Here is a 12,023-nt window from a genome sequence, read left to right on the forward strand (position 1 = left end):
GTCTGCTGTTAAAACAATTCATTAACCAAAGAAATACCAATAAACCGATTGTGGTTGTAGTAGGAAATTCTTCATAAGAAGCTGTAGGTAGTGCATGGATGCTGATGTGCTCCACTAATGAGGTTCTTTGGTGAATGAGCCACTGTATCATCACTAGTTTGTTTTTATAATTTGTTTATATTTCTTTTCATCAGCATTGACACGGAATATCATCCCTTCATGCCATATTTTCACCCCACCCACAGGGGTCGATTTAAGCAATAATGCTCAGAGGTACTGAAACACAAAACTGGTTTACTGCATGTGCAGACCATATCTCAGAGAATAGGCTGCTTCGTTCTGTTCGTTTAAGAACAATCAATATGTTATGTAGCTGTTTATCTGGCAGTAAAATAGCTTGGTCGTGTTAACTGGAGTCAGTTTTGCTGCTTTCATTTTTGTAGAGGCTGTTTGCTCACATTTCTACAACATACACTGTGAGAACCACACATTTGGATTAAAAATAGACAAAGCAGTCAGCTTCATCTGCAGTCGCACACAGCACAGCCAGTTTGATAACTCAGGCCCTAGTCCAGTCAACACAGTGGGTACACGAGCGTCGAGAAGTCTCAGAAGACATTTTAAATGCTTAGTGAATATGATGTTACATTATTTGCTTAGACATCAGCTGTCCAGTTTATCTCCGCTTTTTTTGTGAGTCAGGCAACTCAGTATGGGCCATCTCACTCCAGGTTTCCACCACAGGAGAGCATTGAAGCCCACACTTGAACTGGGGCCAAGACCGAATTTCTTGGGCGTTGTGTGACATAAGTAACTTGGGCTGCTGGTGTCTGAACATCAGTTTTAATTCCAGCCTAGGAAAAAATGAAATCCAGTAGCTTAAAAGTAAACACTGACACTTAAGGGCTGGCCCTGTAAATCGTTCACTTGTTCCTGTGAAAAGTCCCAGCAGAGGAGGCAGCACAGCGATCCAGAGTACATGTTGTAGGGGTGTAAATGATCTGTGTTCAATAGCCAACAAATGTGAAGGCCTGTGAGCATCTATTTTGATTAGTCTGCCCCTAAATCGACCCCTGAAGAAAATCCTGTCATTGGTTATGATTCTAACATCACTCAGTCATGTTTTACTGCATGGTAAAAGACACCCATGGTTTCAGTTCTCGTCTGTCATCGTGCTCCTTCATTGCCACTTTTTCTGATCTTTGTGCTTTGTAGCTTTCAGATTTGTTGCATGTTTTGCCCTTTTTCCTTATTTTAAATACTTTAATTGATGCTCACCCTTTTTTATTTTAAAGTTTATTTGCTGCCAATTTGCTGCTTGTTTGTTTTTTGGAATTTCCCTAATTAAATACTTTCTGTTTTCTCCTCTGTCGCCCTGGTTGCTGACCCTCCTCCCCACTCTTACTATTGTCTGTTGTGGTAAGTTCCTACTTGTGGAATTTTTTTTCCCCTCCCTCTCTCTCTCCCCCCCCCCCTCCCCGCCCCCCTTTTTGTTTTTTTATTTTACACTGTGGAAACCCCAATTTCATTTTGCCAAAGAGCTATGCCAACAGCGGGACCTGCCCCCCCATGTCACAAGGGAAGTAGTATTGCCAACTACAAGCACTGACGTAGCCTGAATCTGGCACCAATGAATTTCTGAGATCTGCTTAAACATACCAAGTGGTGGGTTTTTCTGCTTGTGTGTTTGTTTATTGAATAAATGTTGAATTAATTCTTTTTGTTTACTTTCCAGTTAGGAAAGTTGTTAGGGAAAATCTTTTCATGCTATGCCATGAGAACTCAAAAATGCCTTTTAAAGCATTTTTGAGAGTATGCAGGGTGAGGTTGCCATCGAATAGCAGGACTCCAGGAGCTGGTACTCTCAAAAAATCAATATTGGAAGACTTGTAATAGTTGGCAACACTGCAAAGGACCTTGGTTTAAAATTGAGCAAGAAAATAACAGTGATCAGTTGGGTAAAGATGATTGGATTTTGCATTCTGCACAGTGTGTATTGAAGGAGTTAGTTTTATTCCTACATACCTCAGGCTGACTCTGTCTTCAGGCAGCTGCTGCTGTGTTGGTCTCGGTGAAGAAAGCAGATGATCACTCTTGTGTCTGATTTTTTTCAAATCTTGTTGGCAAAGCTTTTTGTGTGCGTGCAAGAGATAACTCTAAAACTTTATTCCCAGCAATTTTGAAAGGTATTTACCATGCATAATAACAAATCATGAACCTTCATAAATCATGGTGGCTGTTATCTGCTCTGCCAGTTCTGTAATGGCTATTCAGTGTTCACCTTCATTCTCTTCTCCTCCCAAAGACCTATTATTTTTCATAAAATAATAGGAGATAAAATGCTTTTAATAATTTCTCCCTCATATCTGCATTTTTAGCTCTTTTCAGAAACAAGACCATGGAGTATTTTTAAGTTATTTGGTTTGTTTTCAGTACTATGATTAGATAGACTTTGGTATTGGCTAAATTTCAAAAATCCTAGTACAGAGCCATCCCATATTCTTAACGCCAGGCATGAAACTGAACTCTCCCAATCTCAGGGGCCTGGCAGCTACTGAATGTGTGTGTGAGGTATGGAATGGCCCGTAGGCGTTTGCTCTCCAGAAGAAGTTCATTTCCATCCCTTTGCTCCCAGGTACAGATTCTCCAGTACGGGTTACATATAATTCATGGCTGATGGATCCAGGGCTTTGTGGGGAGATCTTTCTGTCGCATGATGGGCTAACCAGCGCTCCTCGCTGCCAGCTCTTCTCCCTGGGATCCTTACGATAACTGAGTTCCAGCGGCTGGATTTATCAGGAAAAGCCAGTGCAGCTGGTCTTCATGACGATGAAAGGAGTGCCTAAGTTGGGAGCTGCCTTCACACGGGGGCACTGAATCTCACCGGGCTTCCCTGCTGCTACCACTCCTGGGACTTCCCAATGCCCCATTACTCTTATTTTCGGCATTTAGTAAATGCCACCAGAACTCCTTGTTAATTTATGCTGATCAACAGACAGCATTTTCTTCCTCCCTCGTCGTTATTTTTACAGCAACATAAATGAACGCTGCCTGTAACGAATAGCTGTCTGGGCAGGTGTCCACATGGCAGATACTCACCTTGTAGGAACCAGGTTCTGCACGTGCTTCATACTGTGAAAGTCACTCGCTGAGTACGTAGGAAAAAGCACGTGAATTAGAAGAGCAGCAGCGTCCCCTCCATCGCTGGGGCCGGCCCCGTGTCCGTGGGTTAGGGCAGGATCCCACCAGCTTCCACGTGGAGCGTGCCCAGGCCCCGTGTAAGGTTTGGGGAGCTGTTTCGTATGGCAGGTCCTGTTCGGGAGACTTCTTGCTACCTTGAGTTGAAAAAAAAACCGGCACAGCAAGCTGGAAATGCTGGGCGTTGAGGGATTTTAGGATGGGTAATATTGTCCAAAACTGCGGCTTTGAAAAGGCAGCGATGAGTAAATTAAGGGTTCAGTAGACTGCTCATTCCTGTATGGGTCCGGGGGGACGGGCACTGAAGAAAGACAGGGAGTCCAGGGAAATAGCAACCAGATGTTGCCAGATGGTACTTCCAATAAAACAGAAGAGCTTTGCAGAATGGGGTCGCACACTGGGAGGTGCTTCTGGGGATGGCTGTGGTGTGACGAAACCCTGTCGTCTACGCTGGCAGGTGGAGCTGGATAAAAGTCCCTCTCTGGAGGAGGGATGCTCCGAGGGACGGGCTAGAGCAGGGGTCCAAGGAGCCGCCTGCCCCACGTTAAGCATATGAGCAACTCTCGGTGCGACTCTGTTTCCTTAAATTGGAGCATGTGTCCATACTCTTGCCAGAGCAGAGCCGATGAATTCGTACCTGGCGATGTCCCATAGTAAAGCCAAGATGTGGCCTGCGTGTATTAAGCAAGGCTGCTGCTGGCTGTGGTCGCTTCAGGCTTCACTTCCACTTCAGAGCTGGGCATCGGTGAGCTTTGCCCCACTGAAGGTACTTGGGGCGAGCAGCAGCCCTCGCCCCAAAAAAGCAACGCCGTGTCCTCCTGGCTGTGCCTCAGGCGAGAGGAGCCAAGCCGTGCCGGGCAGCTCCGGCGTGACAGCCCAGAGTTTCCTCCAGGCCGCGAGAAGGTGGTGGCTTGCTGTGACCGTGCTTTTTCCAATCTCTGGAGTTTGCCTGAGGGTTTTTTCCTTATTTATTTTAGTTTGGCTTATTTATTCTCTTTGCCTTCCATGGATCATGTTCACCATCACCACAAGAGATCAGTTTTGCCATAGCAAAATACTAAAAAAAAAAAATAAAATATCATACACGGCAGCCAGGACATCTGTACGTGCTGTTTGAAACCAAACACTTGCCCAGATTCAGAAACATTGAGCATTATATACTACATCACACTTTCTCACGAGAGTAAAGGTGAACATTTTAGAGTTTCTTGCTGAAAGGCATTCTGGTTTGTGCATGCAGCGTGAGTTTTTTTTTTAACAAAAATCAAAGGTCTGATTTATTTTTAAAGTGTTTTTCTTCTCTCTCTCTCAATCAGATTTTCTTCGTTACTTTTCCAGCAAAAATCTTTCTTGTTTCTCTACTTTTGTTGCATTTCTGGGCCAAATTCACCACTGGCTCAAATGGAAGCAGGTACATGATACAGTGGATTGCATCTGCTTTCACCAGGAGTGACTTTGGCCCTCTTTACTAGACATTAGTTACTAGAAGAGAACGTAACGCCTTCCAGTTGACATGCTATTTAAAAAGCACCTGCGTGTGTGTGTGAGTGAACCAGACAATGACTTCGGCCCAATCCTGCAATTACTTGAGAGTGGGTTACGGGGGCTCCGGCGTGGGTGATTTTCAGGGGTGTCTGTGTGCAATATCCTCCCTGCGTGCTGCAGGCTGTCAGCAGCTGGACCTCCCTGTGCCTCCAGGCTACGGACCAGGCTAAGGGGTGTCCGCACAGGATTTGGAGAGCCTGAAATAATTACCCAAATGAAGGGACTTGCCTTTGGCTGTTCCTCAGAGACATCCAACACCCCCAGACTCCTCCTGGGGTGGGAAGAGTCATTGCAGGGTTGGGCTCATGGTCCTAACTGATCCATATAATTCCATGTTAGTTTATAATTTCATTGCGGTGTTTGCTGCTAAACGCATTCATGCTGAGTTCCAGGTGTGTTTTTTCTTTCCCTTCTTTCTTTCTATTTTTTTTTCCTCGTTTCTTAATTTCTTTTTTATTTTGCATAAATTCAGGAGTCTGCCTGCAGCCGTGCTCGGGGGTATGCATGTCTCCACACTGAAATAACCTTTTGTTTCTCCAAACCTAGGATGGAAAGAGGATGTTTGGCACCTACTTCCGGGTCGGTTTTTATGGAACTAAATTTGGAGACCTGGATGAGCAAGAGTTTGTTTACAAGGAACCCGCGATAACAAAGTTAGCTGAAATTTCCCATAGGCTCGAGGTGAGATGATTGTGGCTGAGCTCAAATTCTGTCTGTGAGTTGCAGTTTTAACTATTGTTGCATCGGTTTTTGGAGGGCCGCGTTACCAAATTACAGGAAGCGGCGGAAATGAAAATCGTTGGGCAAAACCAGCGCTGTGCCCCTTGGAGACTGACGCAAGGCTGAGCTTAGAGAAACAAGCCACTTGGCAAAACGGTTTGCGGAGCCCCGTGCAGTGGCCTGAGGTCTCCTGTCCTCTTGCTGGTGCCACCGCTGCAGGAGGTGGGAGGAATGGAGGGAGAGGAGTCCCACAGGTTTTCCCCGATCTTGCAGCAAGATCATTCGAGAATTTGTAGCGCACCGTCCTGCGTTTGCGTTTCTCTTCGGCCGTCTGGTGAGAATATGGGCTTGAAAAAAGGTTGACGTGTCTTCCAGGATCTGACTTTCAGACAGTATTGCATTTTGCTGTCGTTTTGTTGCCTTCACATTGTGTTCCTCTACTCCTGGAGATTGAACCCTGTAGGGTGGCTGAATTTCAGAGCCCCTGAGGTGGGACATCACAGGTCTGAAGTTTGTTTCAGCCGTGAACAAGCAAAGGCAACTCTTGATTCATCTAACTGGGGCTTGGGTGCAGCTCCGGGTACCACCCAGTGATCATCTGTACTGTGTAACCGTTAGCCTGGCCTGGTTTTGCGCCAACTAACCTGTGTCTAGACGATGTCTTAACGCAGTCTGGGGAACAGCATGGGTCAGAGACTGTTCTCATCTGTGCATGTACGAGGCCGTCCCCAGCGGGAGAGGAAGAGCGTTCAGCAGCATGGGTCTGGGCCGTGCCACGCTACTTGTTCGTAGGGCCCAGAGGGCAGACCTGGCCCTATTTTATTTGCTAGAACAGATCTGATGTCACGTTGTTGCTCACAACAATTTAGCTGCTGTCACGTTGCGCTGGAAGCAGCAGCGTTGTTTGAGGTTTAAGCGCATGAAACTGAGTTCAGAACCTGGCCATTCACCCAGCCCAGCAAAGCCATGCTCTGATGCGGCACCTGATTTCCAGGCAGATCTCGTATTGACCCCAGTTTTCAGTTGAGCTCACAGACACACAGCGAGCTCAAATGGCTTGTTCAGAACCACGCAGCATGTGTGCGTGCAGTTGGAAGGCTCCCGAGTTCTCCTGCCTTCCAGGGTGTTAGGCTTGTTTTTTCCTGTTGCCCCTGGAATGCGACTGATTTAATTCTCCTAGGTTCAGCAGATCACATTCAGCTCCGGCACAGCTACTGTTGAAGGCATGTGGAGCTTCGCCTCCCCTGAATATGCCTTTGTCTTTCCAACCCCCATCTCTCATGGCTGCGTTTGACATTTTCTTTCAACACATTTGCTCTTGATTGTAGGGATTTTACGGAGAACGGTTTGGTGAAGATGTGCTTGAAGTGATTAAGGACTCAAACCCTGTGGACAAATGTAAACTAGATCCTAACAAGGTAAGAACCCAAATACAGGTTTAGAAGTAGAACAGACCCTGAATGTATGCAAACGTAATGGGACAAATCCTGCCCTGAATTATGCCAAGTAGGCCGTGAAATCCACGAACAGAGCGTCTTGTGACTGCTTGGGATGAGAGCTGGGGAAAACCATCCCAGCAAAGGAACGCAGAATTAGCCATTTCGTTCCCTGCCCTTGTAGTGGTTGGTGGGAAGGCAGGAGACGAAAGGACAGCAGGGGCCCAGGCTGCATTTGCCTTTCGCTGTAGTCTCCGCTGAGTGCAGGGAAGGAAGGGAGCTTGCCATTCGCTGGCCTCTGGCTTTTGTGCAGCTGCAGCATTTTGTCACTCTCGTGCCATGTCCTTTAAGCATAGCAAAAATAACAGGAGCGTGCCTAGGAAACAGGACTGTGGCTTAGGACAGGGCATTATCTGCAAGGAAAGGAAGGAGACGCTTCATGTGAAGAGCACGAGAGGAGGGGGGCAGTGAGCTGCATTTTATCCTGTCCAGAAACTGCTGAGCAGCTCCCAGCACCCCTGGTCCCTGTCAGTGCGAGTGTGATTTTTCTGAGTAAAGGCAAAAACAAGTCCTAGTTCTTCCAGAGGTGGCTTCAAGAGGAAAGAGAGCAAGCCGAGTTATTGCACTGCTAAAAAGCAGGGCGCAGGAGTCGGCTCTTCTCCTCTGGACCCGTACCTCACTGTGCCCACCTGGGTTCCTTCCTGCAGGCCTACATTCAGATAACCTACGTGGAGCCGTACTTTGACACGTACGAGATGAAGGACAGGATAACTTACTTCGACAAAAACTACAACTTGCGGCGTTTCATGTACTGCACGCCCTTCACGCTGGATGGCCGAGCTCACGGGGAGCTCCACGAGCAGTTCAAGCGCAAAACGATCCTGACGACGTCCCACGCCTTCCCTTACATTAAAACCAGGATAAACGTCATTCACAAAGAGGAGGTGAGGGCTGTGCTGTCAGGGCCTTCCTGAGACTAAGGGAAGTGGATGCTGCTGAAACTCGTGCATGACCTACTCTTGTATGTCTAGTTTAATACCATGGCCACGTCCCTTCACGCTGTCAGATTAACGCAGATGCACCCTCCTGGCCATCACCAGCTTAGCTTTTCCCTCTCTGTTAAAGATGCACGAATTCGGCACAGAGCGAGAGCAGACAGTGCCGTCGTGAGCTGCCCTGGTTGTTCACTGCAATGACTCCTTTGTTTTGAGTTTAAGAATGCCTCTGAACTTTTCCCTGTTGCTGTTCGACCTAAACTAAAACCAGACCGATGTAGTAATGCAGTATGTCCTGCCACCTCTTTCACCAGTGTATCCCAATCACAGCAGCTGGTATATGCAGGGGCCCTCAATGAGCTTTGTAGTAATGCAAGTTGCTCCCTTCCATTCTGCTTGAACAGCGCGTCCTTTGCTCTGTGTTGCAGCTCACTTGCATGGCCTCAATGGCCCTAGGCCAGTGGGATCCTGAGGCTTTATAGAGAGATTTGTCCTATAGCTTATTTTTCAAGGGTAGGTAGGAACTGATGTGATCGCTGGGACTCAATAAAAATGCTTAGGCACTGACATAGAGCTGTAACCCTGGGCAGCTGGTTGCAGTGACCGCAAGGGGACACGAGTCTGCCCACTCAGAAGCAATCCTAGAAAGCTCTTGAGTACCCAGATGTAAAAAACGCATTTAAAAATCAAACTTTTTCTTGATGTTCCTAAGCCAAGACTGAGACGATGCGTTTCTGAAGTGCTTCTGTCCTGACTGTCAGTCCTGTTGGTGTCCTCTACCACTTCGGTGCACCACCCCGAAGTGACCTTTGTGTTTCTGAAAGTCTGCGTCTGGTTGGCAGTCTCGGCCATAACAAGCGTACTCTGTTCTTGCTTAGATCATTTTGACACCCATTGAAGTTGCCATAGAGGACATGCAGAAGAAAACACAAGAATTGGCTTTTGCAACCCACCAAGACCCTGCGGACCCAAAGATGCTGCAGATGGTGCTGCAAGGATCAGTAGGTACCACAGTAAATCAGGTGAGGATCGCTGTCTGAGCTCGAGACACTGGGCTAGTACATATCACTCAGTGCAGTGGATGCTCAGCATTGGGCCTTATTTCTAAATTGCGTTGGATTTTTTCCCCCATTCGGTCTATGGGATGTGTTTAAGGTCACTGGTAGGTCTAGACCACCTGCTCTCAGTGACTTTGCCATTTGAGTAAGAGTCCTGAAAATGTGGTTAGATCTGGAAAGTGGCTGAGAGGAGACAGCCCTCCCTCAGTTACCTGCTCCTTCCGGGCGTTCACAGTTGTTTCTGCTTGCTTCTACTTCTCCCCTTTAAAAAAAGAAAAAAAAAAAATAGTTTTATTACTTTCCCTTTGGTTAGCCAGGCTTTGGTGGGTGGAAGTAGGATTGTGTCCTGTTGTGGTTTTTGAGCAAAATGGAAAGCAAAACTAGTGAATGGAGAAAAATTGAGGAAAAACTGAGGGAGTACGAGTAAAGCTCCACTAATGCACAAGCTGGAAAAAAATCAGCTGGAGTTTCAAGTCTGGGTTGAGTTTGCAGTGCTGGCAAACACTTCCATGGTTCCATCTGCATTGTTTAAACTTTGTCTTAGTTGTGAGCCGAGCAAACTTTGTCAAGAGTCCTTATAAGAGAAAACAAGTATAGGCTCTCTGCATTTTCTCACACTGTTTTCCAAAAGCAGAGTTTTATTTAAAACAAACAAAAAAAGCCTTAAAGAGATTCAGTTGTGGTGAAGTTTGGTGATTTATGCCAGATTTACCAGCCGCAATTTTTCAAGATGCATTCTGTAAAGAAATGGTGCATTTTACGAATGTTTCTATGTGCAAGAAGTTTCTCCAGTAATTGGATGTGACAGATGATTTGAAGAAGCTTACTTTTTTCTCTTCTGCTCCTAAAGGGACCGTTAGAAGTTGCACAAGTTTTCTTGTCTGAAATACCCAATGATCCAAAGCTCTTCAGACACCATAACAAACTACGGCTCTGTTTCAAAGACTTCACAAAAAGGTATGGAGTATTGTCTTCAAACTGCCTGCCAGATGCAGTTGTTCCTGCCACACCAGACAGGAACATGTACAGTAACACAGGGGGGATTGGGAGAGAGGACTATTCGTGTTGTAACTCCATCTGTCCAGTTTCCATATGCAGCTGTATTCCTCAGCTGCCCAGTTGGTTCCCTGTTTCTCTGGTGCTGCTGGTCCGTGACTTAAGGGGCTGAAGTCATTCGGCTTTGCTGTTTATCAGGAATGAATTAGTGATCACAGTTCAGTTGTCAACAAGTGTTCCTGTTTCAGAAAACACAACTAGCCACACCGGCACAAATGAACTCACAGCTTGGCAGGGTCAGGAGAAACTGCTGAATTGGCCAGGAGATTTAATTTCCCTCTTAAGTGAATTTCTCCAAATAGAGTGGAAGCATGCTGGCAGAATTCTCAAGAAATGTGCTGCCTGCTCTGCTTTCCTCTTGAGTAATGCAAACTGCAGTCTCAGTCCAGCATCTTTTGCAAGCACTAAGGAATTAAAAAAAAATATATATAATTGAAATAAAAATGTTCCAAGCAAATAGATCCAGTGGCAACATAGTTTTCCCATATGTAATAAATGGCATTGATGATACAGTTCTTTTCATACTCTTGGTTTAAATTACATCTTTGCAAGTAGAAGAGTTCCTGATGAACATCTCAGTCTGCTATTTATTAATCTTCCCTGAGGAGAGCAGTAGATCTATCAGTCTTTAAATCCTCTTGGACTGGAAGTGGCTATGTGGAGATCAGCTTTTCATTTCTCTTTTGAGAGGATAAATGTAACTGGAGAGTAAATTAAAATGAAAAAGGAGTTGTCACTCTGGAAGTGAATTGGAAATCGGAAATATGAGACCCTCTCCTTTCCCCATGGACACCAGGTTGTTTAGCTAAGTCTTTATTACCCAAAAGACAAGATAGAGAAGGATATTATGTGTCATCCCAGAGGAACAGAATGAATTTTTTGTGCTGTTAGATTAACAAGTCTGTAGCAAGCAGGTCCTTTTTTACATGCCCAAGTTTCACAAGCTTTTGTTTTCTAGATGCGAAGATGCTCTGCGCAAGAACAAGAGCCTGATCGGTCCAGACCAAAAGGAATATCAGCGAGAACTTGAAAGGAATTATCACCGGTTAAAGGAAGCTCTCCAACCCTTGATAAATAGAAAGATTCCACAGTTGTATAAGGCAGTGCTGCCGGTCACTTGCCACAGGTGGATATTTGATTTTACTCTTTCAGCTGAGATAAAGAGGGTGTAAAACTGGGGGCTGGGGTGTCTGATCTTCCTGGTGAACCTGGGACGTCTGTTTGGTTTCAATTATGGCTCTTTTGGCTGGCTTTCCCAGCAGTTATGGTAGGTGGTGTTTGCAATGGTTCCTTTTGTTCCTAATCTATGACAATTTTTTTTTTTTTTCTTTCATCCTGCATCCCATTCTTTTTAGATTCAAAACCACCCTCAGTGTGGCAAGCCTTTGACACTTGTTTGTTCCCAGTGAAACTGGGATGAGGAGCTCCAAGGACAGGCAGGCTGGAAAAATAGTTAGTGTCTTCCATGCTGGAAGACCAGTAAGCTGTAGTCCGGGCTTTTTGTTCGTCTGCAATGAGACTGAACATAAAAACCCCACCGGGAATGTATGAAGCAGGTCAGAGCCCATAGCACTGTAATCCCCTGGCACCAGCTGTGGCTGAGCAGGTTGACTTTGGGTACACCAAATTTCTAACGAGGCTCTGGCTCCCAGAATAGGGGCAGAAGTGTTTCCCAGCAGATACCCTCCACGTAATCTTTGGCTTGACAGCTCCTTTCGTGTCCCCTGTCAGCAAAGTAGGTTAATGCAATCCAGCAAGACTGCACTGCCCTGGCATCGTGGTCTCACACCAGTGAGCGGGGTGGAGTTTTTTTTCTGGAAGGTGCTTTGTTAGCACCGAGCGGGATGGTGACGGTGCTTTTAACAACAGAGCCTTTAGGAGATTGGTGTGAATGTGGACTGCAGCTGATGTCCATGCCGTTGGTTTAGGAGAATACAGCCCTGGTTTTGAACCTCTCCTCATGCAGGTGTTGTTCAGAGGTAAAGAGCGATGGGGAACATAAAAAAATGTGAAAA

The 12,023-nt window shown here is 46.0% G+C and overlaps 1 protein-coding gene across 13 annotated transcripts in view; it reads left to right on the forward strand.

Moving 5' to 3' along the window:
* The window catches only part of DOCK7 (dedicator of cytokinesis 7), a 348,282-nt gene that overhangs the window by 334,420 nt on the left and 1,839 nt on the right, over positions 1-12,023 (forward strand). For 9 of the 13 annotated variants that reach the window (XM_049807269.1, XM_049807271.1, XM_049807272.1 and 6 more), the window contains 6 exons: positions 5,299-5,424; positions 6,792-6,881; positions 7,607-7,843; positions 8,773-8,916; positions 9,803-9,909; positions 10,967-11,134. In XM_049807269.1, the coding sequence (XP_049663226.1) occupies positions 5,299-5,424; positions 6,792-6,881; positions 7,607-7,843; positions 8,773-8,916; positions 9,803-9,909; positions 10,967-11,134 (872 nt within the window). Of the gene's footprint in view, positions 1-5,289; positions 5,425-6,791; positions 6,882-7,606; positions 7,844-8,772; positions 8,917-9,802; positions 9,910-10,966; positions 11,135-12,023 lie in introns of all 13 variants that reach the window. The other 4 variants (XM_049807270.1, XM_049807273.1, XM_049807277.1 and 1 more) reach the window with 1 other exon arrangement.

This window comes from Accipiter gentilis, chromosome 8 (assembly GCF_929443795.1).
Source record: "Accipiter gentilis chromosome 8, bAccGen1.1, whole genome shotgun sequence".
NCBI lineage: Eukaryota > Metazoa > Chordata > Aves > Accipitriformes > Accipitridae > Astur > Astur gentilis.